Below are 26,424 nucleotides of genomic sequence, written 5' to 3'. Positions count from 1 at the left end.
CACTCCCATGATGTGTCCAAACGTTGATCTGTATTTTTGTAAAATACAGGATTGTACAGACACCGACGGAGCTGGGTCGTTGAGCAGGCTTTTTGCAACAAGTTAAATATGCGATAAAAATTTTTTACTTACACCTATTAGCCAAAAGGAGAATTAATTAAAAGCAGTTTTTCCGCATTTCGTCAGTCATATTCGACGGTTTCAAAACAAGTCGGTTTGAATTAATTTTTCCTCATACAGCAGCATAACACCGGACCAATATTTTTAGTTTTGGTGCAAGGGCGGCCGAAATGACGAACAACCTTCGGTCAAAGAGTTGCTTGTTGTAGCTGTAATTTATATTAAATTCGGCCAAGCAGTTCCTTGCACGGGATTCTGAAAATGAATGGTACTTTAACTGGTGCAGTGGCCATTGTTACCGGTGGAGCTTCCGGTCTGGGAAAGGCCTGTGTGGATCTGCTGGCAGCGCGGGATGTACGGGTGATCTCCGTTGATTTTTCCTACACCGAAAGGGCAGTTGCTACCGATGCCCCCATAGTGTTGTACCCGGCAGATGTAAGTTCAAAAGAATCACCCGGTTTTAATGTTGGTGTGAAATAATTAATCTTAGTCAGAAATTACAGTATTGTTATGATTTTTTTATGTGCATATTGGCTGTTTATTATACCGCATTTCATAATATTTATATACAGAATCGGGATTTTGTCTAGGTTAGTTCAGAAGGGGATATTCAGAATCTCATTGCGTACGTAGCCGAAACATATGGAAGACTCGATATCATCGTGAACTGTGCCGGTATGCCCATTGCAGTATGGAGAAAGTAGTGTGTTTTCTACGATTATTACAGCCTGATTTTTTTACAGGGATATGTTTGACGCAGCCAGTTTATGATTTCACCACCGATACACCCCATAGTCTGTCAGACTTCGCTAAAATGCTTCAGGTTGTGAAATGCGTAAATACGTAATAACTTATTGCAACAACTTTATTTCTATTGTGCCACACCCAGACCATACCATTCACACATTATTAGGCATTATTGCATTAAATGGTTGAAGATGGTCAGAAACCTTTCAAAAATGTGTCGCTGTGTCGTGTAGGTTAATACAATCGGTACATTCAACGTGATTCGGTTGGGAGTCGGTTTGATGTCGCGCAATCAGCCCAACACCGATGGCGCCCGAGGAGTCATTATTAATGTCGCCAGTTCGCTGGGTCTGGAGTCGGGACCGGGTGTCGTCGGCTACGGTGGAAGTAAGGCAGCCATAATTGGGATGACCCTTGGGTATGCCAGAGAATTCAGTCCCGTGGGAATACGCGTGGCGACCATTTCACCCGGTACGCTGGACTTTTGGAATGCCGGTCTCTAGGTCACTAACTATTCTACTCCTTTAGTAATTAACCTACTAAACGAGTACGATACTCTGTAGAATCATCTTTACATGCTATTAGTGTAAATGCGAACACTAGTGATATCAATGTGTATTTAAAATATGTATTTTAACTGCTACGATGTTCATTTTCACACAATTTACTTGCTCGTGCACCGTACGTGCATATTGACCTTGAAGTACAATGCACCGTACGTGCATACTGACCTTTAAGTACAATGCATATAACGAAGCATACACTGCATATGAATCGCAAGTACCGAACTACATACGCAGGAATTTTGTAGATATGGCTTATATCGATTAGTTCATCATCATCATTAAGGTCATCAACCTATATTATAATGACTCCTTATTGATTCACTGCTATACTGTTTCTTATTGATATACTGCTTCTTATTGATATTATTTTTTTTATAAGGTATGATGCGAACCCCGATGCTTAAAGAACAGTACTTAGCACGTGCTACGGAAATAGCACTATTTCCGCGCCGGCCTGGACATCCGGATGAGTTCGCCCACTTGGTGCAGGCAATCATTGAAAATCCCTTAATTAACGGTGAAGTTATACGGCTCGATACCGGTAGTAGATATCCACAAGGCCTGTAATTGATTTGTTTGTTGTTACTTTTACTCAGAAAACAAAATACGCTATATAATTACAGGCATTTAAATGCACATCGCTCCATGGTTTTGCCGTATTATGTTACACTGCTTCAGAGACTTTGCGATTTCAGTAACTGAACCTTAGCAGCCTATGAGCGGCTTTTTAGTTTTGTTTTCATTGGCAGTTGTCGGTGTAACATTTGAACGTTAACAAAAATTGCCGAATAAAAATAACATATACAGATATGTCGGTTGCGCGCATTTTTTGGACAAAATACAGAATGATAGAAGAACTAATTATACGCAGATTGCCATTCGAAATGTGGCGACCTGCCCTCAACTGAAAATCATTCCTGGGGAAGTGGCTTAATGTAAACAGTGCAATAGCAGGTGTGCGATCACGCATTTTTGAAACCCAAATTTGAGCGCAGATTTAACGATATACTGTGTACGATACAATTTTTTAATGCATAACCATAACCGTTACCGGTTTGGCTGTTGTTCTAGTGGGTTGGTTAATCAACCTTACCACAATCTGTCGGTTGTTAGTGTGAAAAAGACGTGCACAGTCGGCGGTGGTGAGTTTACACATGTGACAGCAGTGGGCTGCGCGATCATCCCATTGCGGTCAAGCAACACAACGGCACTGGCAAGACGCTTATTAGCAAGTACGCAAAGCAAGATTCAGCAAGCAAAGCATATGAGGATCTATGAGAAGGCTATAACAGGCTATGAGAAAGAAGGCATAAACGTGGGCGAGCAATGCAGAAGGCGCGGAGCAGGATAACGACAGTACGAAATAATTAGCAAAACTCTGACCAAACCACAGCAAGACTAATTGCAGGATGATTCTCACCGTGAGGTGCGGTAGGTAAAATGTAGTAACACAGCAACCAATAAACAGGAATGGAAGGCAGTTAAGTCTCCTACTGGTGGTATGATCGCTACAGTGTTCGTTCAGAGTTTCGGCAGGATCAGAACGAGGCCTGTATCATTCGCACCGGATCAGTTCATCTGTTGCTTGAAATCCTGGAAACGGTAGCCGTATGTATTGCCGTGTCTGTGTTTTGTTGTGAATGTCTTGCCAATTAAAGAATTGTTGCAGAATGCCATTACGGAATGAAAGGATCTATTTTTTTTTAATCCAGCACTGCGTCCGGTCATAAGTGCTAACGTAGATATTAAAGCAGCCATTTGAGGATCCCGCGGTTTTAGTTACAAGTCAGCTCTACTTTTCAGGCATAAAAAGCCCAATGTTCCAGCTGTATAATATACTACTTTGCAGTGCGTTGTATTGTGTAGTGCTTTGCGGTAGGTCTTATTTATAGTGACCTAGGGGAAGTGACGCAATCGTCCGTGTTTCCATCAAAAGAGAAAACGGTCTGAAATAGAAGCGCCAGCAGGCCTTTTCTCATGAATGAAATGATTCATGCTGTGCGGTGAATCTGGTAATGGAGATCCGACTGCGCCTTTTCAAACGAAATAATTACATTGATACGGAAAAACAAACGCGGCCGCCGCTGCTGAAGCGCGGGTGTAATGCTACTAATTCCAATTACCATTTTCTAACGGTCGTACCTCACTTCCGGCCTGGAGTAACGAGCATATAATATATAAACTTCTTTAGAGCTGCTTGAATCAAGTATCCAATTAGTCTAGTCACGTCTAAGGAAGAGCTGGGTTGCAAGACCATTTTTCGTTTTCCACCGTGCTTTATTCTCATTGATAAGGCTACCATATAGTGTACGCAAAGTCACCAATCGGGATGAATGAAACACACTACAATGATAGTGCGCTTACGAATCCGTCTACACAGCCGCACTGGACATTCTTACTGGTGGTGAAAACGATCATTATGGTGCTGTCCATTGGTCTGAACGTCGGAATGGCCGTATACTACTGGTTCTCATTACGGATTACTCCCTTCAGTGTGTACTTGATTGTCCTTTTCATCACTAACGCCCTGTATAGTGCCGTGTGTCCGCCTTTAGAAATCGCCCGTGACCTGTACGGTGGTTGGTGGATGGGACACTGGGTGTGCAACTTCTACAACTATTTCGAATTTGTCATCAGCCTGGGTCCGCTGATGCTGCACGCTCTGATCGCGGTCAGCCGAATCTGGGCGGTGGCCCATCCGCTGTCCTACAAATGCCGTCATACGTACAAAATGGCGTTTTTATTGTCAGGACTCGGATTCTGTTATGCGCACTTGGTGGATGTACCTGGTTATGCTTTGGATATGTTGTATTATCACATTCCCGAGAAGGAGTTCGGCTGCCAGATGCATACGGCGGCAGTCAGAGAGTGGAGTCGCGCCGAAGTTATCGTGGGCCGGCTTTCTCCGCTCTTGTTTATATTGCTCTCTTATGTGTACGTCAATGTGACGATTTGGCTGAGAAAGCGAAGACGCACCGGTATTTTCTCGACGAGGAGCTATGAGATGAATAGCGTCCCAGGGAAATCCCTAACAGACACCAACCCGAAAGAAGCGGCTGCTGGACCGGTAAAGGAAGTAAAGGCATCGCTGATTTTAACATTAACAACCATTAGCGTAACGATTTGCTGGTTACCAGCTGATCTAATGTATACGGTTTACTTGTTTTTTGATGTACCTTTATCAGAACTAGCTTTTACATTAGTTATGCTCTTGTATTCTATACAAGGTGTGTTCGATCCGTTGATGCTGGTGATTAGCATGAGACAAGTGAAGTGGTTCTGATACCTCCCAACCGTAATCTGAACGAGAACCTTGTACGTACAGTAAATTACATTGTTAATAGATTAATTGGCGGTCTGCTGTATGCTATGTATTCTGAAGCTTTCATAAATACCTGAACTGCACAGATCCATCCGCTAAACGGAAGTGACACACTTCCTTTACGAGAAGACAGTGTCACGTTCTATTGGAAATTCTTCGTTATTCCCCAGAATCAGCAAAGTAATAAACAAGAGTGTGCCGCACGTTCCTGCTTGTGGTTAAATGTGCTTGCATTAAATCGGTAACTAATCCACACTGCGGTAGTTGGATTAATTTTCTTCTTGAGAACACCTTTTGGATATCAACGTCGCTAACATTAAACTGCGAATCATTTGTATGACTGCAAAATTATGCGCACAAGTGTCATCATCAGTGGACAAACATCCTGCTGTATAAATGTCAAGAAACTGTTTTACTCTCCAAAAATTAAATTTAATTTAAACTCACTTCCTTTAGTACATCTAAACCTCGGAACTGAATTCGACTACTTGAAGTACTGCATCTTTTCTTCTCTCACCGTCAATCATTTCAGGATTTCAAAACAGTTTTCGGTGTAATTGTTTTGCGGGGACGTCTTTTTTTTTAGACAAGCGTAGCACCATTTTTATAGACTCCTTTTATGGATAATTGTTTCGGAGCACTAATTCTGCCTAGTAAGTACTGATTATAAAATTTTCATACGGATTGCTTTCATGGATAAATATTTTGGAATACTAATTCTGAATAGTAAGTACTGATTATAAAATTTAAATGTACAGCATCGAGGTCTAATCTTCAGAGTGTTTTCATCAATTGCTGTGAGTGAACGCCCTACGTTATAAATGCTAGAATGTCTTATGTCTGTATCACGAATCTGCCCAAGTGAAGATTTAATTATCCAATTTACCACCTGGGATTAGATTTAGTAAATTGTTAGGCTGTATTTCACAACCGATAATTTTCCCCGAAAAGTCTGGACAGCGGGTGAATGAATAGCTGCCTTACCATTTGAGAGTCAAGCCACTATGAACCATAATCAACAAGGCTTCCCCCAAGTTATCTATTACGTTTCCGAGCTACAGTCTATCTCCATACCACGAACAAACGGAGGCAAAGCTTAACCATGAACTTAGTATAAAACTTCGGATAATGCTTATTACAACGTATTCGGTTTATTGTGATGAAGTGTTTATGTCCAGTTACAGTATTTAGCAAGACTCCAGCTGCAGTCTACGTAATAAGGAGTTGTAGTGCGGGTATACGGATCAGTTTACTGAAATTAGGCAATGAGTCTCAATAAGATATCCCCTACGTCACAGTGAAATACCGGAAATCGAAAACCGTACAGAGAATACATTTGGTCATGGTTGACAGTTCCAGATAACCCCGGACAGCTGTTGTACATGTTCCGTATCACTGTCGCGATTATTAATTCTCTAGTTCTTCCCTTTACGACGAATTAATTATTGTGAAACGCAGATGTTTCCGCTGTTAGCTGAACACGTGTGAACATAATCCTCCTAACGGTTGCATATGTAACATGTCAGTATTGTCGCGCTGAACAATGAGTATATTCCTTATAGCTGCCTCAATCTATCCAAACTACTACTGTATCTATGCACCCGCGGAAGCAAAACTTCTAGAATATACTCTTTCCATCTGCTCACCAGTAGCGTGAGCGAGGAAAGAGATACCTGGTACCTACGGTACCTGTTACAAGCAATGCATCAAACCAAAGCTTTATTATACCCTTCTGGAAAGCCGATTGAATGTTTATGTTAACATGCGCCCGCTCATACAGGAATAAGCCATCACAAAAGCTAAGCAATCTACCATGATGAACACAACGCACGAAAACGACACTTCGGTAATATCCCCATTTTCAAAGACGAACTGGACGTTCTTGCTTGTGGTCAAAACCTTTATCATGACGCTGTACATTTGTCTCAACATCGGAATAATCGCTTATCACCGGTTGGCGCCATTACGGATCAACCCGTTCAGCGTCTACCTGATCGGTCTTTTTGTCACCAACATCATTTATTGCTCCGTATGTCCACCGTTAGAAATCGCTAGTGATCTGTACGGTGGCTGGTGGATGGGACACTGGGTGTGTGATTTCTACAACTATTTCGAATTTGTCATCAGTCTGGGGCAGTTGATGATGCATGTGTTGATTGCGGTCAGTCGCACTTGGGCGGTTGCCCGTCCGCACACGTATAAACGGCGCCACACGTACATCAGGGCAATTGTGATATCCGTACTTGGATTCTGCTACGCACACGTGGTGGAGTTACCGGGTTATACCATGGATATGTTGTACTATCATCTTCCCGAAAAGCAGTTTGGCTGCGTTCTGCATACGCCGGCAATCCGGCAGTGGAGCCGCACCGAAGTTGTCGTGGGCCGGCTTTTTCCGCTGATGCTCATCTTGTTGTTGTACGTATACGTTAACGTGACGATATGGCTGAGAAGGCGACGACGAACGGATGCGGTCTCGGCATACCATCATGAAATGAGCATTATTTCAGCCAAATTTAAGAAAACTAATGCTACGAAAAAGTCGGCTGTTCGACCCGTCAAGAAAGTAAAGGCATCGTTGATATTAACGCTAACGATCATCAGCGTGACAATCTGCTGGCTGCCAGCTGATTTCATGTATACTGCGTACCTGTTCTTTGATGTACCATTCTCGGATACGGCCTTTACGGTAGTCATGCTCCTGTATTCTGTTCAAGGTGTGTTCGACCCTCTGATAGTTATGTTTAGCGTAAGAAAAGTTAAGCGGCATTGATGACCTGACGGGCTGTGAGAGTACGGTCCTGCTTGTAATGCGTTGACCGTGATGTCAACGGAATACTCTGTAGGTCGAAATTTTAAATAAACAGTTATGCGAAGCCTGTGGCGTTGGAGCAGAACTAACTCCGTTGGGATATGATACTCCGTGCTCTGCCAAAATCTTTAGTTATTCGTTTGTGTTACTGATTTGCAAGATTTATAAATCACGACAACGTATCGCATCTCGCTTTAACAGACCGGAAAGCGGAAGAACGGTTTCACCTTGTAATTATAATCAAACCTTCGGTTTTATGCTTAATTGGATACCAAAATGCAACAGCGTTGCGATTTCTTTTATTGAACACGGTGCGCGGTTTCACGAGCGTAATGCGGATAATAAAGTTTCTTATGCCTATATTGATCTTGACCGAAGTGAGTACGCATTGTTCACACGTTCAAATAATAATATTATAACAATGCGCTGATGAGATATCGGCAATCATTCATAATTTTCATTTAAGAAGCAAAAATTTTGTTTGCTTTTAATAGTGATCAGCAGACGATGATTAGGTACTACAGGTACACTTTGATTTGTTTACTTATACGCTGCGAGATACATAACCAGCAGTTAAAACATGTCCTGTTATCGTATTTGACGCTTTTGTATCTGACGGCCCTCATTGTTTGCAGCCAGAGCAAACATGTTTTTAATGTTTGTAATTTCCGGACTACACACCGCAACGATAATAGATTATTAGGACGAGTAAAACGTTGATCGAAAATGCTGTATTGTGGAACCCTTACAGTATATTTCCTTACATATCTAAGGCAAAAAAATTATACCAATGGGAATTTTCGATTACAGTGGGTGCCGCTGACAGTTACCTCTGCGGCAAGTTAGCGCCTTTAGGCACCTTTAACTGCTCGCGTAGTCAAAACGAAAACCACCATGACCTTTTCCAAAACTTTACTGCTTTATTGTGGAATTTTTGGAGCGGTCCTGCTTACGTTGACGAATTGCGACGACATTGTACCTTACTGTACTTCTGACCTTTACATGTATCGTATCAAGCAGATGAGCACAGCTTACTGTCAGTTTTATTGCGATGGTGGTCAAAGATTCCGATTGGTTTGTAACAATTCTGGCCTACATGCTACGATGATGAATGATCATATTCGCACTGTTCTAAATAACTATTACCGCAAGGGAGCACACAACGGCAGAAGAGTTGGTCTGTATCTTCATCTTACCGGCGCGCTAATCCAGGGTTTGTATGATCCGTTCGTAGTGGATCTTAACCTTTTGGGAGACGGAGTGCGAGTAATCTACCGCCTGACAATAGAAGTGCACCGTCTCCCGAGCATCATCAGCGACATCTAGAGCAAAATGCCATTTCTGAGAATCTTGGAAATTAAAGTGAAGAACATTACGAACGTGTTGTCGATCTTGGAAGAAAACTTCTATGTCGGAGCTTTATCCATAGAAAGCTTGAGTTTAGATCTCGGAAATGATGCAGATTACCATTTTCTCCCTAAATCGCTCCAGCATCTCCAGTATCTCAAATGTTTTAACTTGCGAGGCAGTCGTTTTGTGTGTGACTGTGCACTGATGGAATTTATGCACCGGTCGCCTCTCTAAACAACTAAGAGGCTTTTCATCGATCCTCTGTTCAATGGCGATGTTTGGGAGTGTGGTACATTTACGGCAGCGACTTGCGGAAGTTCGTACGACAGAATGCCCTTTCATAACGGGAAGCCGTTACATGCGTTCCGCTTTCCTGACTGCCCAAACATGGAAGAATATGCTGAAAGTCAGCTACAAATCCAAAGCACAGAATCAAATTGCACTAATGCCATCACAGGATTTGCTGCATTTAATACCGCCACTTCCACGTTTTATTACTGCACAGGGGGGAAACAGGTCAAGCTGGTTTTCGATTACCATTCGGAAGTCATGTTACCCAACCCGTGGCCGTACGAGTGGTATCCAGATGATACGTCGCTGCAGAGGGCCCTTGGGAAGTACCTGATACATACCAATCTGTTTGGTCAAAATTCAACGCGTCCCTTGCTGTTCCTTGAGTTGCATTATGGAATAAACGGGGACGACTATGGTGAGCTAGCACCGTTTATAGTTGAAGAAAACCTTCTGAAAAATGCGATCGGTTTGATCCATAGATTAAATATTCATGCTTATCAGTTGTCAAGCATTCGACCAGATATCTGGAGAAAAATGGTCAGTTTAAAAATTTTGGAAATTCATGTTAAGATATTAGACCCAGCGTGGCAATCGGTTCCACTGCATTTTTTTGCCGGGGCGAATTCAGTCGAAAGGCTCAACTTGGATTTCGGAAGCATACAGGATTATTTATTTGCGAGTGACCTCAGTCGCCTGCCGTCTCTCCGGTGTTTGACTCTGCGCGGCCAGCGATTTTTCTGCAACTGCACCGTGCAGCAGTTTATGCATAAATTTCCCGCTAATCAGGAAATAAGCTATTATGAAAATCCTTTGCTAAAGGGCGAATTATGGGAATGCGGGAACCACTCAGAAGCCACATGCGGCACGGCAGTAGCGGAATATTCTGGACTGCCCCTGGACAGTCTAACTATTCCAGATTGCCCCCTTCCAAGCACCACTCATAGGCCAAGCACGCACGCGGAAATCACTGCAAAATCTACAGCGTATACCGTAACTGCAACTACGGAAGAAGAATATTTCAACATCACAGGGAGCTCTGGAACATCAGAAGATCTTTTGACAACAGCGGAATTTGAATCCGACACCTCTACCTGGTACACGTCGAAAGCAGAAACAACCACAGAATTTAGTACAGGCACTTCTGAAACTGGGCTGTACGGGGTAACAGCAGATAACACAGCGCCGTCAACAATAACAACCGCTATCTTAATGGTAAATACGCCTGCTTCTACCGATGGTAAGGTGTTCATTATTCCAACCTGCAGTTAGAAATTCCCTGCACTTTATGATTTGCGTATTATTTTCTGGATTCCAGTTACAGACGACCATCTAGATGGAATACTGGGTGGGATCGCTGTGGGCTTTGTCATATTCCTTCTTTTAGCAGCAATGCTGCTGTACACATGCTACAAGAGAAGACGAGTAAAACAGGTGCATTCAGTTGCAAAACATTTACGTTATCGCCATATATAAGACTCAATGGAAGACGCGATTTTAGATGCGATCGGACTTCCGGACTGGACTCGCAAAGCTAGTGCCACCCATTGTTGTTCAACAACACGAGCTGCCTCACTGGTCGATCAGTTTACGTAAAATAACTTATCACTGCCGATATATTTTTCAACGATAATTCAACAGACTGTTGTTTTTGCAGTTTACCTTTTAAGTAGTGGCGTGCAAGGTCATGTTTATAAAGCGTCACTAGCAGAAAAGAATATTCGGGATCTGGGCAAGCCGAAGCAAAGTCGTCGCCATCGGCAGCATGTGGCAGTAAAGATACCACGTAACAGCAAAGAGATTCCTGCTTTCCTGAAAGAAGCAAGTATCTTAATGACACTGGGAAAGCATTCCAACATTGTCAATCTTATTGGCATCGTTCTTACCGGTATGTGACCTTATTGCTTCCATTTAAACAACCAGCATTTTTGTTGATAACTGAAAAAAACCTGCAGCTACACGGTACTACTTCTATGCGTTTTCTTATGCAGGTCGTATGATGATTGTTCTGGAGTACTGCGAACACGGTTCCTTGCATACTGTAGCGTAGTGACATGGCAACAGAGTTGCCATGTCTGAGTCTGTCAGTAATTGTTCAGTTCAGTCTGCGTTTGAGCAGCTCCCTGGCTGCTAATAAATATGCGCCAGGTCGTGACAGTGGCGTGAAGTCTGTAGTAAACTTATGCTGTAATATTATTCTTGAGACTGTGGCAGAGTTGTGGTACTGCATGGGAGAGTGTATTCACGGAGGTAGTAGTGAATCCGTGGGAGAGAGAGTGTGGGCGTGGTCGCAGAAGGAAAGTTGTGAGAAGGGCGGACGAGGGCAGCAGCGAATACCCGTGACCGGAGGAAGCCGTGGCGCGAGCCACGCAGCTGTTGCAGTGGATGGGATCCACGGCAGCAAAAGGGACGGAAAGGCCGATCCCTTGGCAGAAAGGGGAAGCCATTCCGTGAGACGGATGGAGCACCCAGGCCAGTGTGACGACCTGTGGGAAGGTCAGTGGAGCCGGTCAGTGGGCGGAGGTGCCAGTGGTATGAACTGTGGCTACGCCCGTCCCGCCGAGAATTTCTGTGCATGAAGAGCGAGCGCCCTGCCCAGCGGGAGTGTCCTGCGGTGAGAACAGGATGGAACCCCGCGAACTGCGTGTGTGGACCAGTGTGGTGAATGGTGAGCGAGGACGGCGAGCGCCGTCTGAGTGAAAGCGAAGCACAGAGTGACGCTGACGGTGGATGTTGTACCATGTGCCCCACGTGTGGTGTGAGTGAAGGTGAGAATGAGCGAGACCCGGCCGAGTGAGAAAGCGTCCGAGTGTGGCCCAGAGAGAGTGCACGAGCGGATTGACGCCGAACCGAAGGTCGTGGAATTAAGTACGATCGGAACGTTCGAAAAGGTCATGGAGCGTGTTGTCGTCGCTCTGCAAGTCATGGTGTATGTGGATTCAGAAACCGTTGCTACGCGAAGCAGCTTAATATAGCGTTCCGTGAACTGTGAATGAATTTGAATTTTGCCGAGTATTGTGATAACATTGTGGTTATTCAACCTATTCCTGTGAATTTTTCATGGCGAGTTCAGAACGTTTTTTTTGTTGTTTTTTTTATAAGATGGAAAGGTGTAGCGTAGTGACATGGCAACAGAGTTGCCATGTCTGAGTCTGTCAGTAATTGTTCAGTTCAGTCTGCGTTTGAGCAGCTCCCTGGCTGCTAATAAATATGCGCCAGGTCGTGACACATACCTATCTACGAGATTTAAGTGCCAAAAGCGTCTCTTGCGGAACGGCAGCTGTTGCTGGTTACTATGTGATGGTACTCAACAAATCCAACAAGTCAAGTGAAAACCTGTTGATGGAGCTGACTCGCTTTGCCTATCAGATCAGCCGTGGAATGGAGTTTCTATCATCCATGAATGTAATTCACCGGGATTTAGCCGCTAGGAATATTTTGCTGAACTCGCGGAAAACAGCGAAAGTTGCTGATTTTGGAATGGCCAAAACCCAACCGGAATATATACTGGAACGGCAGCTGGTAGTTGCATTTTTACTAAACTAGCACTTTCAGCTAGCCCATAGTGCCAATAGTTTCGACCAGCCTAACATAAGATTGTACCTAGCCGCTTATGCAGGTTCCTCTACCGGTTTGTTGGATGGCTCCTGAAGCCATAATTCCCGGCCGCGGAGTATTTACCACAGCCGGCGATGTGTGGTCCTTCGGTGTCGTACTGTGGGAAATTTTTACTCTGGCACAAACGCCCTATGTATCTGAGTTCCCGAAAGGAGTACTTTTTGAACAGCTGTGTAATTTTCTTCGAGAAGGTCACAGACTGGAATTACCAGCTATTTGTCCGCATCCAGTGTAAGTAGTGCCTGTTTAATTCAATTTTTTATGAAATATTGAAAGACAAAGGTTATACTATAAACAGCAATATTATTTTTGCGATTACGTTGAACTTTGAAGCACGATACCGTGTACCGTATTATACTTTCAGACGTTCTGTTGCGAAGGAATGCTGGAATTTTAAACCAGAAGATCGACCAGATTTTGCTGAAATCAGTCGGATTCTTGAACATCTGATGCGGCGGAAGGACGAGATCAATATGTTTCTTTCGCTATGGAGAACACCGAGCGGAATATGATGGAAAAATAGTGGCCGCAAGATCAAACCTTTAAAATCCGAATTCTGTACAGATTTCATCAAGCGATTATTATGGCGTTCTACAAGCGTCACATCGACCACCTTCAAATGGGTTTCTTCCAGTCATTTTAAGGAACAGCTGCGTTCTAGCACAATTTTTTGACGCTTGAATGGTCTATGTATAGCGCATAGTGCTAAATTTTATTTATCTTAATTTATCACTGTTTACGGTGTAACAGTGCTACTTGCACGTGTTTTAAAAGGCAATAATAATTATAACAAATATTATTATTTTCAGTGGATTCAATCACCTTTTTGTTTGAGTCTTGACCAACCACTTATAAAAAATCAAACTGGCACAAAAATGAGAAATTCTACTCGTAGTGTTTTACTTCTACTCTGAAATCTGAATTACCCTAACTCGTAGTTCTCGTCCAATAATAACAGCAGTCGGTGCTGTTTTAAGGCGACCACTATGAGATGACTTTTCGTTTAAATATGTTTTGAACTTTACATCAGCCTGTAGGAAATTTTTCGGGCTTCCAGAGAGTGTGCCCCGATACGGCACAGTACACTGTGATCACAAGTTATAAGTAAAAAAACAAGGCTGGGTCAACAGCGGCGCAATAAATGCAGTGATGTTATCGGCTAGCCATGGCCAGCCTCATGGCAGATATGCCACAGAAGATCTCAGACAGAACACCTGATGCTGTCCTGTGGCCGGAGCATACCCATTCTTCCCTCTCAAGCTATGTCCTGTCTGATCTCTTTCTGCAAAGCGCGGGCATGGGTAGCCGGCTCTGGCACACATTGCTGCCGGTCAGTCAACAAGCCCTCCATTCAGCTGCCGTTTTTCAAAAACTAGTTAAAGGGCTTTAAAAATCAATAACTTCATTGTAAAACTTGCTACACTTTCCAAAAGGGCATCAGATAATGTGTTATTTTCTAGAAAGCTTATATACCGACACTCCGCTATAGTCCAACAAAGCATGTTTGAATAAACTCCAAAAAACACTTTTTGAAAAGTGTTTTTCTCAATTGTTTTGTAAGTTAACAACATTTTTTATTAGCATGTTGGAGAATATAAGCTTTTCAGGCTAAAACACATCCAGTGATGTGTATTGCATCTAATTCGAGAAAACTTTCTCATTCAACTTTTGATTCCAAAGTTTTTTCTTTGTTTCTTGAATAGCCCTGTCTAGAGAGAGCGTAGACAAGATCGCAGCACACCATTGTATAGCCAAACCCTTTGCGCATGCAGACAGAACAATGGCAACAGTGATCTTTCAACTGTTTCAAACTTATTCATGTTTTCCCAGACCCACTTTCATCTCATAGGGATCCCCTTAAATATTGGACTGACCATTCTTCGTACAACAAAGACACATTTCAGTAAGAGGCGCAGTATTTGATAGCTGTTGTTATCGTTCTTTGTGAATCACACAAAACAGCGGATGCGTCGGGCAAGGTTATTTCATGTTATCCGTTGCCGGCGAACGCCGAAAGACGTTGAACAATCACCATACGATTAATCGTTTAAAGAGTCGACCGAAAGTAAGTAGAATGGCACAACGTGGCACATTATCTGTTAGACCGATAACAGCACAATTGGATATAAAAGTCAGAACGGTAGCGAAATTATCATAATAATCACATTCCATTTAACTCGCAGTCTATTTCCGACTTATATATGGTCGCGCCGGGTGTTTTTGCATGCGAATGATATTTTACAAAAATCAAATTCCATAATGCTGAAACTCGTACTCGCTCTGACGATTGTGGCAGCGGCGCTGGCCGACACCAAAAATTTCAAACCCAACTGCAACCACGAAACTACCGGTTTCGCCGAATTCAACACCGCATACTGCAAATTTTACAGCTGTGATGGCGGTCAACAACTGCGCCTGGAGTGCCGAAACGCAGGGGTCACCGATGGCAACAGCATGAATAATCACGTCCGTGATGTCCTGGCTAACTATTACCGGCGAGCCACGCAGCCGGGGGGAACACAGCCGCTGTTGCACCTGCAACTGTATGGCCGGTTATACAACAACGGCCGGAACGAACCGTTTACGGTCAACAGTGGTCTCCTCGGACTCTCCGCGGCACTCATTCACCGCATGTCCATCGACACCCACTTTCTTACTTCTATTTCATCCGGCAGCACATTCTGGTCCACCATGCCGAACCTGAAAATTGTGGAGATTACGGTGCAAGATACGAATGGAAATCCCCCGCCGACGTTTTTCGCCGGCGCGGACGCCCTGGAAAGCCTGCACCTGGATCTCGGCGCAGCGCGGGATTATAATTTCACCAGCCAGGTCATCGATCTGAAATCCCTGCAGTGTTTTAATCTGCGAGGGACCCGCTTTGTTTGTGATTGTCATATGATGGAATTTATGCGCCGGTCGCCGGCTTGGAGAATGACCACTGACTACGAGAATCCGCTGCTGGACGACGATATCTGGCAGTGCGGAACCCATACCGGCGCGAAGTGCGGCGCCACGATTCCCTCCCATAACGGTAAAGCGTTGAACAACTTCAACTTCCCCGATTGTCCGCATATTCCCTTCGTATCCACCATCCTTGGGGCGGCACCGCTGGCCGGATCGCAAGTCTCCTGTGATTACGAGAATTTGCGTATTAAGCTACGTAATATGGGAATTGTGAATCATCTGAGTTTCCGGTTAAACGGTGACGCTGATCCGCGTTGCGGAGGCACACTTAAAGCCGGGGTCATCCATTTCGACGTACCGGCATCGGAATGCGGAACCAATGTGACTATCAACCGTCAGGCCAAGTCAGTGTTGTATCAAAATAAGGTGGTGATAACGCGCAAGACAAGCGGGACGGTGATAACGAACCCCAGCGCACAGACGGTATCCGGGAAAGTAGTGCCCATTGAATGCCGGTTGAATCAGTATGGTGATTTGTCGCAGCAGTTCCAAGCTCCGTACCAGATTTATCCCAAACAACATTGGGACGGTCGTGTGAGAATCAAGTGGGTGGTGAAATTTTGTATGGTGAAGTGTATTTCGTAGAAAATTCGATTATGGAATAAGAAAACCTCAAACTCCACAGAATAATCATTTAGTGTCGAAAGAGTTTCTAATTAGTAACTATTATTATACACGCATTTCACAAGCCAGTATTCGATATGCTACTGTTCATAACGTAATTTTTTGTACAGAATGGATGTTCTGCCTTCAACATCAATCTGGGGTGGATTTGCTTTTGACCTTACGCTGGACACGACGGCTGCCGGCAACTGGTCCATGTCCGTAGAAGACTGTTGGGCCACACCCACTAATAACCCATCTGATGCCCTTCGCTACGATATTATTAAAAGCGGGTGAGCGCTCTATACTGTCATATTTATTGTCTTCTGCCCCATAAAAAGATAACCTTTACTTCACCAAAACCTTGACAACCGAATCATCTGCCCAATAATGCCGCGTTCTGGCTGTTTTAGCTGTTTCGTGGATCCGACTGTCCACATGGAATCCCAATCCGGCGACCAGTACATCCGTCAAACCTACACACTGGATGAATTCCAGTTTTCTTCAACCCTAAACGCCCAGGTGTTCATCCACTGCGAGGTGGAACCCTGCCAGAAGGGCAACGGCTACTGCAAGTTAACCCAGGAAGAACGCTGTGCTGCGCTGCATACCACGCCCATCGCACCATCCACCGTCGCAACCACCACCACCAGCGAACCAGCGACCTTTACCGTATTGACTACCATAGAAACTACTACCGTACTAGAATATACATCAACTGAGCACCAGACCGATCCCACGACAACAGAAAAGCTTACAGAACCCACCGCGACCGTCGAGCATCTTAACGATTCCACAGGCAAAGACCAACCTGCTGAACTACTCACTGTTCCAACGCTTGAACCCGTACCACGTACCGAAGATACTGCCGTAGATCAGTGGGAACTGCTTGGGCGTGGTCATCGTTTTCGGCCAGGTAAGAGTGGAAAGTTTTTGTTTTGCTTATTGGGAGTACATGTCCCTTACTTAATACCGAAGAACTGCCTAAATTACTCAGATTTTATCGATTGAATACTAAATAAATTTATTCTGAAATTTAGTATACGTAATATTAAATCGCGGCACTGACCATTTTGCCAAAGAAGGCTTAAATGACGATAACAGTAACAGTCATTTTTAATATTTTCCGCGTATGTTGTAAACTTGCCAACTACGCCGCTCAAGATAACCGACGTACTGTATTGTTGTAGATCCCTATGTTCGACCTTATCTCGCTACTAAGCATCGTTTGGTGGGCCACATAATTCCTGGATCAGTGACAACCAAGCGCCGATAATGGATGTTCTGCGGTATATGCCTTCCTGGTTATGAAAAACGGAAAGTTTTATTACGCGCTCTGTTGTTGAATAAAAATCTTTTGTTTTTTTACATACTTCTACAAGTTTTACTCAATCAAAGGCGAAAGCCGGCAAGGCATGCAACAGCAGTACGTTGCATATTAATTTGATACTGACATTACGCTTATGTTTCAGCGCATAAATTACAAATAATGATACAATTACGTATAGAAAACCAAGGTCATTCAAATGCACGAAGGGCTGTGTCGCAAAATAATTCGCCATTGTGCAATATTGCAGAATGCCAGCAACAAACCGTTAAAAGTCCATAATACGCTAAAGCTGACTCAGGCATGCTAATTAACTATTACTGAACATCTCGTTGGAACACAAACGCATGCGTGCGGACCAGCAATAAAACTTCCATTCAACAAACAATAAACATTTTCTCCCCCATGACTACATCCATACACCGTAGCGCATATATTATCAACAACACGGTTGAACACAACCCATACCCGTTTTGTATCATATATAAACAAATGTAAGCATCAATGTCATACACTTCCACCGTCGTTTTCGATCGTCCGCTAATGTAAATGATGAAAATGCTTGTCCCCGTCATTCTCCTCGTGTTTCTTATTGCCCAATCATCTTTGGCGCGTCCCTCTCCCAGGAAGGCCGAACACGAAGATTCCCGTCCGTCGCAATGCAATCACCCGGATACCGCCTTCGCTGAATACAACTCCCACCGTTGCCGTTTCTTCCGCTGTGATGGAGGTCAACAAGTCCACCTACACTGCCACCACGTGCAACCCACGGAACTGCGCTCCGCCCTAGACAGCTACTACCTCACCGGCTCCAAAGTCCCGCTCTCCCTGGAAGTGAGCAGTGAGAAACCTTTACCCGACCTACTGATCAGCGAGCAGTCACTGGGCAACTCCGCCTCTTTGATCCACAAGCTTGTCATTAACACCCTCAGTTTGTTCGAGATTGATAAGAATATCTGGAGATTTATGCCGAACCTGAAGATCCTCAATCTAACCGCCGCCCACGATGGTAGCCACCTGACCAGCGACTTTTTCAACGGCGCCACCGCATTGGAGAGTTTGTCTCTGGATATCGGTGGGCGTGTCAACTTATCCCGCTCCGTTGTCACCCTGAGGGCGCTACAGTGCTTCAATCTTCGCGGTAAGGCTTTCGTCTGTGATTGTGCCATGTTGGATATTATGCGGCGAGCACCCATCTGGAGGCAGAATGGAGCATACGAGAACCCGCTGGTCGAAGGGGATACCTGGGAATGTGGGACCCATCACGGAGCGACGTGCGGGGACTTTCCCCAGAAAGGTGTATCCCTTTCCAAATTCACCTTACCGGATTGCCCGATGGTGCCGTTTGCGCCGGTGGGAGCGGGCGTGGCGCCGCTGTCCGGCTCGCAGATCTCCTGTGACTACAAGAATCTCAAGGTGCGTCTGCGCAATGTCGGTGTGACGACGAATCTGGCGTTTCGCCTGAATGGAAGTCTGGAGGAACGGTGTGAGGGACGACTGCATGCCGGGACCGTGCATTTCGATGTTCCGCTGAACCAATGCGGAACCACTATTAATCATCCCCGAGGGACGAAGTTGATGGTGATACAAAATAAAATTGTGGTCACCAAGAAGGAAGCCGATAATCGTAAGGCGGCTGGTCGGTCAGTCAAGGTAGCTGGTGGAAAAGAGATCCCGGTTGAATGTCGGCTAAATCAGCTGGGCGATCTCAGCCAGCAGTTTCAGACACCGGCGCCGGCATACCCGATCCAACAAGGAGATGGACAAGTTCGTGTCAAGTAAGCGAAGGTTTTTATCTCGTTACTTCTTCTAGTGTAATTAGTTTTGTTGTTTTTCTATACGTGTGTAGTTAAAAAATGATTTATCCGCTGCTTTTTTATTAGAGCAGACCTGTAGGAAATCATTATTAGCTAGGATTCGCTAAAGGTCACTTCATCTGTCAGCTTTTTTATTTTTTCTTGTTGTTCATTGAAAAGTTTTAGAGTAATGGTTCGATAGAAAATTTTTATAAAGGATAATTTGGAAATTGTCAACTTATCTTGCACAGAATGGATGTTCAACCGACAACATCGCTTGGCGGTGGATACGCTTTTGACATCACACTGGACACTACAGCAGACGGACAATGGCCCCTGTCCGTGGAGAAGTGTTGGGCAACGCCGACTAACAATGCATCAGACGATAATCAACACGTCATCATTTCTAACGGGTACAATACTATACTTTTAATGTACGTATGTTCACTGTTCATACGATTTTTATTCGGCAGGTGCTACGTTGATCCATCCGTGGAAATGACCTTGGAGACCAGCGAACGCTACATCCGTCAGAGCTTCACCATGGATGAATTCCAGTTTCCTCACGCCGGCAACGCGCAAGTGTATATTCACTGTGAAGTGGAACCCTGTGGTTACGAGAACGGCTACTGCAAGTGGTCACAGGAACAGCGTTGCGAGCAGATTGGCATTACTACGGAACGACCACCCAGCGAAACCACGCTGCACGCCATTCTAAAGCAATCCACTGAAAAACCGACAGAACAACCTGTTACCGATGACATCACCACAGAAGTTACGACCGAAATAACAACTAGCGAAGATGCAACGTCAGAACCATCAACAGCAGAAAGCGGTGACGTGACTACAGAAGTTGCTACTACCCCGGAAAGCGAGCCAACGACCATGGAAGCTGATGTTGCTACGGTAAATGTAGAGGATACAACGGTTGCTACCGATATTCCTACCGATGATACCGATGTTACCACAACCACGGAGGACATTGTGCAGACGACCCAAACCGCGGATGTCACTGACGAGACAACAGACAGCACCGATGACACACTAGGAGAAACCGTTACCGACACACCAGCGGATACTGAGGATGCACAAACCACCGAGCCACCGGCAACCGACTCGGAATCGGCAACAACAGAAGCACAAAGCGGATCTGAATCAACACAAGAAAATACCGATATCTCCGTGGTAACCGGCGAACCTGTAACCACGGTAGCGTCTGACTCGTCGTCGGACACAAGTACACCGGAAGAGGAGACAACGACTGAGGGAAACACTGAAGCGCCCGCCAATAACAACACGCCAGCCGATACCACAGATCAGACCGAGAACACCGAGGGTACCATTGAATTACACCAGGCTGATGGTGTACCGGAAGGCATATCATCATCAACGGATGATACAACGAATTCTCAAGACAGCGAGTCCACCTTAATAACCGAACCTCCTACCACAACTCCAGAAGCGTCCACGGACGATACCGAGAACACCGAAGTCACAACCGAAGCCTCTGTGGAACCGGTGACCGACAGAGAGCCAACTACTCCCCCTTGGTACCACACTGTCCTGGAGGATCGAGAGAAACGCGACACACGCTTCGTTCTCAACTCCATGACACTGTCGGAACTGTCCGGTCGGCTATCCAAGGATGAGCCGGACCGCCCCCATCACCAGGGACATCACCATACCAATACAGTGGTTTCCGATGCAGATGACGAGGAACAGACTACCGTTGCGGATGATCAAAGTGAAACGAAGCCAGATCACCATCTCCACGAACATCATCACACGGGTACAGTAGTTTCCGATGGAGATGACAAAGAGCAAACCACCGCTGCGGATGATCAGAACGAAACAGAGACTACCACCGAGGCTGGCGGTTCTGATGGGGAAGATAATACGTATGGGGAAGATTCCGTAACGGAAGCCAGCACTGAGGCATCAGAGTCCACTGATGCGCCAGCCAATGACGAAATGCCTACCGACGCCACAGAACAGACAGAGTCTACCGAACTTACTACCACGCCGGAAGGTGTATCGTCGTCGACGGACGACGCAGAGAATCAGTACAGCGAGTCGACCTTAATAACCGAACCTACTGCTACAACTGAAGAAGTGTCCACAGATGGCGCCACAGTCACCGACTCCACAACCGACGGAGAGCCAACCACTTCACCTTCGGGTTGGTGGACGACCGAAGACAATAGCGACCCGAACATATGGATGTTCAAACGTGACACAAATTTTGTTTTAAACTCTATTACGCTGTCGGAACTATCCGGTCGGCTCTCCAAAGATAAGCCTGATCATCACCACCAGGAACATCACCACACCGGTACAGTAGTATCCGATGCCGATAGCGAAGAACAAACTACCGATGCGGACGATCAAAGTGACACGGACGGTACCACAGAGGCTGGCAGTTCTGATGGGGAAGAGACCACGGAAGCTCCCGAGTCTGATACGACCAACAGCGACAATATGGAGGAGACCACAACTGTATATGTGCCTATTATCCTCAAAGCGCTCCACGGTTTACACGGAAAGCATCCTGCACAAGAAAAAGAGACCGAAACCGAAAAATAGCCGATAATACACGTGGCTGTCGGTTTTAAGCTATTAATATTAATATTTATTTCCTGTGAAAGAAAGTAGTAATGCTAATTTATTGCTTATTGCTTTCGTAATAACTGCGCTTGAGTAATGGCTGGTAAGATGATTAATGTATTACCGATGGGATTAAATAATTAGTGCCTATCCCATACCAACGCTGTGTGCTGACATATGCCTGCCATACAAACATATAGTCTGCGCAAGGATGGCGGCGTCACGGCGCGCATAAGGAATTAAAAATTTATCCCAAAGCTGCACAAACAAATCATCTGACATGGGTGATAACGGCTGGTAATCAAATTGTCATGACGCGCGTTTGTAATGCACTTAACGCAAGGTCACATGAGTCACCACGATCCAGCGTATACTCTCTTGTTGCGGTTTATTAATTTTAATCAGCGTAATGTCGCGCCACCTACACGCGGATATGGTAGATTGCTCATCTTTTAAGGTAGCGAATTCCTCTTGACCACCATGAGAGGGCGTACCCCCGCACTTCCGTCAGTATGGATGAACTGTCTGTATTTCACGAAAATACTACCCACTGCCGGATTAGTAGCCGGTAATTTTGTTATTCGCAAGAAAAAAGGTTGTTGTCAATATTAACTGCTTTTTGGTCGCTACCGCAACGTAATACCTGGTAATTATACCCGCCATTATGAACATGACCGGCAGCTCGGATAATATTACGTACGTTGCACACGCTTCGGTACCGACCTGGTCAAACAATCAGACAAACTTATCAGCTGTTATTTTAAACCGTGATCCCGTGGCCATCGGTTTGACATGGTACACCGCGGTTTCCAGTATCGCTACATTGTTTGGCAACAGCGCTATCGTCCACATCTACCTGACCACGCGGTCCATTTATACTGTGCCCTTTCATGTGTATCTAGCTAATCTAGCCGTCGCTGAAATTCTCCTAGCTGCATTTGGAATGTCCAGTCAGTTTATTAGCCAATACTGGTACGGCCTGCGATTCGACAACGGTTTTTGCGGCTTTCTGTCAACGTCCAATCAGATCTTTGGATCGGCCGTACATTATGGTCACGTTCTTATCACCCTCAGTCGGCTCTGGGCGGTTGCGTTCCCGTTAAATTTTAAAAAGTATAACACAAGATGTTTTGCGTTTTTTCTGACTGCGATGACTTGGTGTTTTTTGTGCGTGCTGAATCTGCCAGTTCTAATACGCGGAATGATGATACCGCAGCGTAATCCAAGACAGTGTACTATTAATACATCATTCCAGCTGGAGGCCGCTGTGGTCGTTGAATTTATCGGCTTCAGCTTACCAGAAATAATTATAGTAATGGCGTACGCGTATATCACCTACAAACTGAAACACCGCTTCGCTATAACGAAATCAAATCGGGTTGGTCAGAGTGGTAAGTACAATAGCCATACACAAACTGTATATGCTTCATAATTAAAAAAATTAATTTTATTGCACGGTTATCCTTGTTTCCGACTTATAGGTAGTTCGGACAGTTTAATATGGCAAAATTAATATCATTGTATACATTAAACAACTGAATGTCGATTTAACAGGCGGAATCAATAAATAAAATTATGAAACGTGCATTTTGCATATTGCAGTTGCAGCCCATTCGGCCACAAGGACATCGAATGCACAAGACGTTACGAAAGAACACGTTGACCTGGAGGAAATTCGCAGTGGTGCCCATGTATCAAAGAGAGACACTGCCGAGCAGCACAGTGTTGAGGCAAACATGACCCCTGCCGGCAGCGACCACCGACAGGATCCAGATCGCATGGTGCAGTACCTGGTGGCCGCTGTGATCATTTGCTGGACCCCTAACTGTGTCTACTGGTTAATGGTTGATCTCAGCAGTTACTGGAATTCAAAATTCTACACAGTACAGTATCTGCTGGTGTATACCAATTCCTGGATCAATCCTGTTCTTTGCTTTTCTGCCATGCACAAATTTAGGGCGGAACTTTACAAGCGAATGACTCGCTCGTGTCGCTTACCATAATGTATTAATTTCTATTACGGTTATCTGCTAATGCAAAAAAGGTAAAAGTACTCAAACCAGGTTTAAACTACTGTTTTAGTGTCATCTCACTTACTTCTTATATGATTCATAAATTAAAGCTCACTTCATTTTCAAGGTTTTTGCAGTAGTCTGTATCTGCATAAAGCTTTGCTTTTCTTGTACTCAGCTGTTTGTTGTAATTCCACTTCGCTCGGTGGCTGCGGAGCGAAGGATAAGTACAAAGTGTATTGATGGTATTGTGCTGCCTTGCGCAAAGCGCCATTGGGTGCTTCTTGAGAAGAGATCAAATGCCGCTGAGATTCGCCTTCTGCCAAAAAAAAGCAAACTGGGTATTGCAACGGCAACTTCTAAGCTGCCATTAGTGGAGTGGTTACACACCCGTACTACAATAAAAAGCAAACCTCCTTTATGATTCGTCGGTAGGTCCGTCTGCGATTGTGAACCTAACGAATTACTCAAAAAATAATTATACAACTACAGGTATGAACATGGTAACCAAATGTCGACGCAATCTTCAAAGTGAACGCACATTTTTAATCAGTTGAAAAGTCATTGAGAAAGAGCAAGGACAGGGGCAACTGCAAGAATTATTTCAGGACATTTAGAGATTCTCAAATGTCTAGAAAATCGGCATTAGAGCTAGACAGTTCGTGCAAGTATGCACTCAAATGTTTCCGGTTGAACTGGTACCAATGAGACGCACTTTACTGCAGATAATATTTTTACGGCAACAGTGTGAACGTTTCCGCCGGCATCTAACCAGATGGGTCTTGGAACGGGTTGACCGCTTGTCTGTGTCTGGTGACCTTTTTATTTGTCCCTCTACTCTTATACTGTACACTGTATGAATTGCGGACTCGGAAGATTCACTGTGCACGAGCACTGGGAATTCTCGAATAAACTCACTAATCACCCTTCGGTCATACCATTATTAGATGGAAAATAAAAACGCCTTGGCGGTGTACGGCAAAATACCATGACACGTTTTCTCGTACGCATATTACCATAACACGTTTTCTCGTACGTCATAATAATTTTGTATTATGCTGCTTTAATTGGGGGGAAACAACCTAGATTCCCGTGAATTTTAATAAGACCGATCATTAAGAGCCGCAAATACAGAGAATCCGCAAATGATCTACGCAGATGTCCAGGTAGATAATTTACAGAGACAAATTTGTTATTGGAACCGTTAATTGCCGAACTGAAAAATACGCTTATAGCGATAAACAGCATGTATGTATGCAGGCCCGATAAATGTACTAATTCAACATCTAAACGGGTGTCAGAAAGGTGAGCGATATTAACTCGATATGGCTAACCACACGGTGACTTCCAACCAGACAGTTGCCATTCCTACGAATGCATCTGCTTTCGTGAGTGACCCCATAACTAGCGTTATTCCATCGTTCGCTTTATTCTCCTGCTTAGCGACCCTGTGTCTTAATGGTCTTATTGTGTACATCTATCTACGATGGCGCGCCATTCGATCCGTTCCTTTCCACACTTACCTCGTCAACTTAGCCGTTGCGGAGCTGCTACTGGCTGGTCTGGGAATGACCGGCTATTTCGTCAATTACTACTTCAGTTTATGGAAAACCTGGCCCAGTTATTGCACATTGACCGCTCTGTCCAATCAGATATTCGGAGCAGCCGTACACTACGGACACGTCCTCATCACCCTGAACCGCTTCTGCGCTCTGGCATTCCCGCTGGCTTTTAAAAAATATAATACTCATCGCACGGCGTTGGTGACTATTGGGGTAACCTGGTGTTTCTTGTTGATTTTAAATCTGCCGGTCATTGTTCTGGGTAGAAAGTACCCCAATCCAAACGCTAAACAGTGCACTATTAATATCTCTTTCCAACTCGGAGCGGCCGTGGCGGTGGAATTTTTTGGGTTTAGTCTGCCGGAGATTATTATCGTGGGGGCATACGTTTACATTTCTTACCAACTCCGACAACGCATAAAAGCTAGAAAACGAGTTTCAGTTATAACATTAGGTATGCAGCATATGAACACTGGATATACAGATACAAAACTAATAAGCACGGTCATTATAAACCTCATAAATTTTGCTGTTTACTTTTGTTATGTCAACGATACAAAAAATTTTTGTTACTACTCCGAATCTTGTGCAGAAACATGTGGTCAAATCTTCGCTTAACTTTCCGGTTGTTTTTACATTTGTGCACTGATTTCAGTAAACGGCTATTTATTTGCTGTCCTTAAAGCAACCCACTAAAAATTTCTACAAAACATTGCAGCAGTTACTA

General features: G+C 44.5%; 5 protein-coding genes across 5 annotated transcripts; all 5 read left to right on the top strand.

Annotated features, from left to right (window-relative positions):
* Nucleotides 1-22: 22 nt before the first annotated feature.
* Nucleotides 23-2,237, top strand: LOC129589832 (3-hydroxyacyl-CoA dehydrogenase type-2-like). The gene is made up of 5 exons (XM_055484719.1): nt 23-555; nt 711-795; nt 864-943; nt 1,101-1,338; nt 1,813-2,237. Exons 1-5 carry the CDS (start codon nt 382-384, stop codon nt 1,998-2,000), a joined length of 765 nt encoding a protein of 254 aa, XP_055340694.1. The 5' UTR covers nt 23-381; the 3' UTR covers nt 2,001-2,237.
* A 1,615-nt stretch (nt 2,238-3,852) lies between these two features.
* On the top strand, nt 3,853-4,579 carry LOC129589764 (5-hydroxytryptamine receptor 1B-like). The gene is made up of 2 exons (XM_055484617.1): nt 3,853-4,500; nt 4,571-4,579. The coding sequence occupies exons 1-2, from the start codon at nt 3,853-3,855 to the stop codon at nt 4,577-4,579; spliced, it is 657 nt and encodes a 218-aa protein (XP_055340592.1).
* Nucleotides 4,580-11,299: 6,720 nt separating this feature from the next.
* Nucleotides 11,300-13,683, top strand: LOC129589786 (tyrosine-protein kinase receptor Tie-1-like). The gene is made up of 3 exons (XM_055484649.1): nt 11,300-12,730; nt 12,828-13,057; nt 13,191-13,683. The coding sequence occupies exons 1-3, from the start codon at nt 12,419-12,421 to the stop codon at nt 13,336-13,338; spliced, it is 690 nt and encodes a 229-aa protein (XP_055340624.1). The 5' UTR covers nt 11,300-12,418; the 3' UTR covers nt 13,339-13,683.
* Nucleotides 13,684-14,998: 1,315 nt separating this feature from the next.
* On the top strand, nt 14,999-17,851 carry LOC129589773 (uncharacterized). The gene is made up of 4 exons (XM_055484628.1): nt 14,999-16,338; nt 16,528-16,689; nt 16,810-17,312; nt 17,587-17,851. The coding sequence occupies exons 1-4, from the start codon at nt 15,086-15,088 to the stop codon at nt 17,670-17,672; spliced, it is 2,004 nt and encodes a 667-aa protein (XP_055340603.1). The 5' UTR covers nt 14,999-15,085; the 3' UTR covers nt 17,673-17,851.
* Nucleotides 17,852-18,250: 399 nt separating this feature from the next.
* LOC129589767 (mucin-2-like) lies at nt 18,251-22,350 on the top strand. The gene is made up of 3 exons (XM_055484620.1): nt 18,251-19,501; nt 19,771-19,932; nt 19,993-22,350. Exons 1-3 carry the CDS (start codon nt 18,273-18,275, stop codon nt 22,100-22,102), a joined length of 3,501 nt encoding a protein of 1,166 aa, XP_055340595.1. The 5' UTR covers nt 18,251-18,272; the 3' UTR covers nt 22,103-22,350.
* Nucleotides 22,351-26,424: the final 4,074 nt, after the last annotated feature.

Source organism: Paramacrobiotus metropolitanus, unplaced genomic scaffold (assembly GCF_019649055.1).
Source record: "Paramacrobiotus metropolitanus isolate TYO unplaced genomic scaffold, Prichtersi_v1.0 Parri_scaffold0000037, whole genome shotgun sequence".
In the NCBI taxonomy this organism is placed as follows: Eukaryota; Metazoa; Tardigrada; class Eutardigrada; order Parachela; family Macrobiotidae; genus Paramacrobiotus; species Paramacrobiotus metropolitanus.
This window is presented reverse-complemented; position numbering and strand designations above follow the sequence as displayed.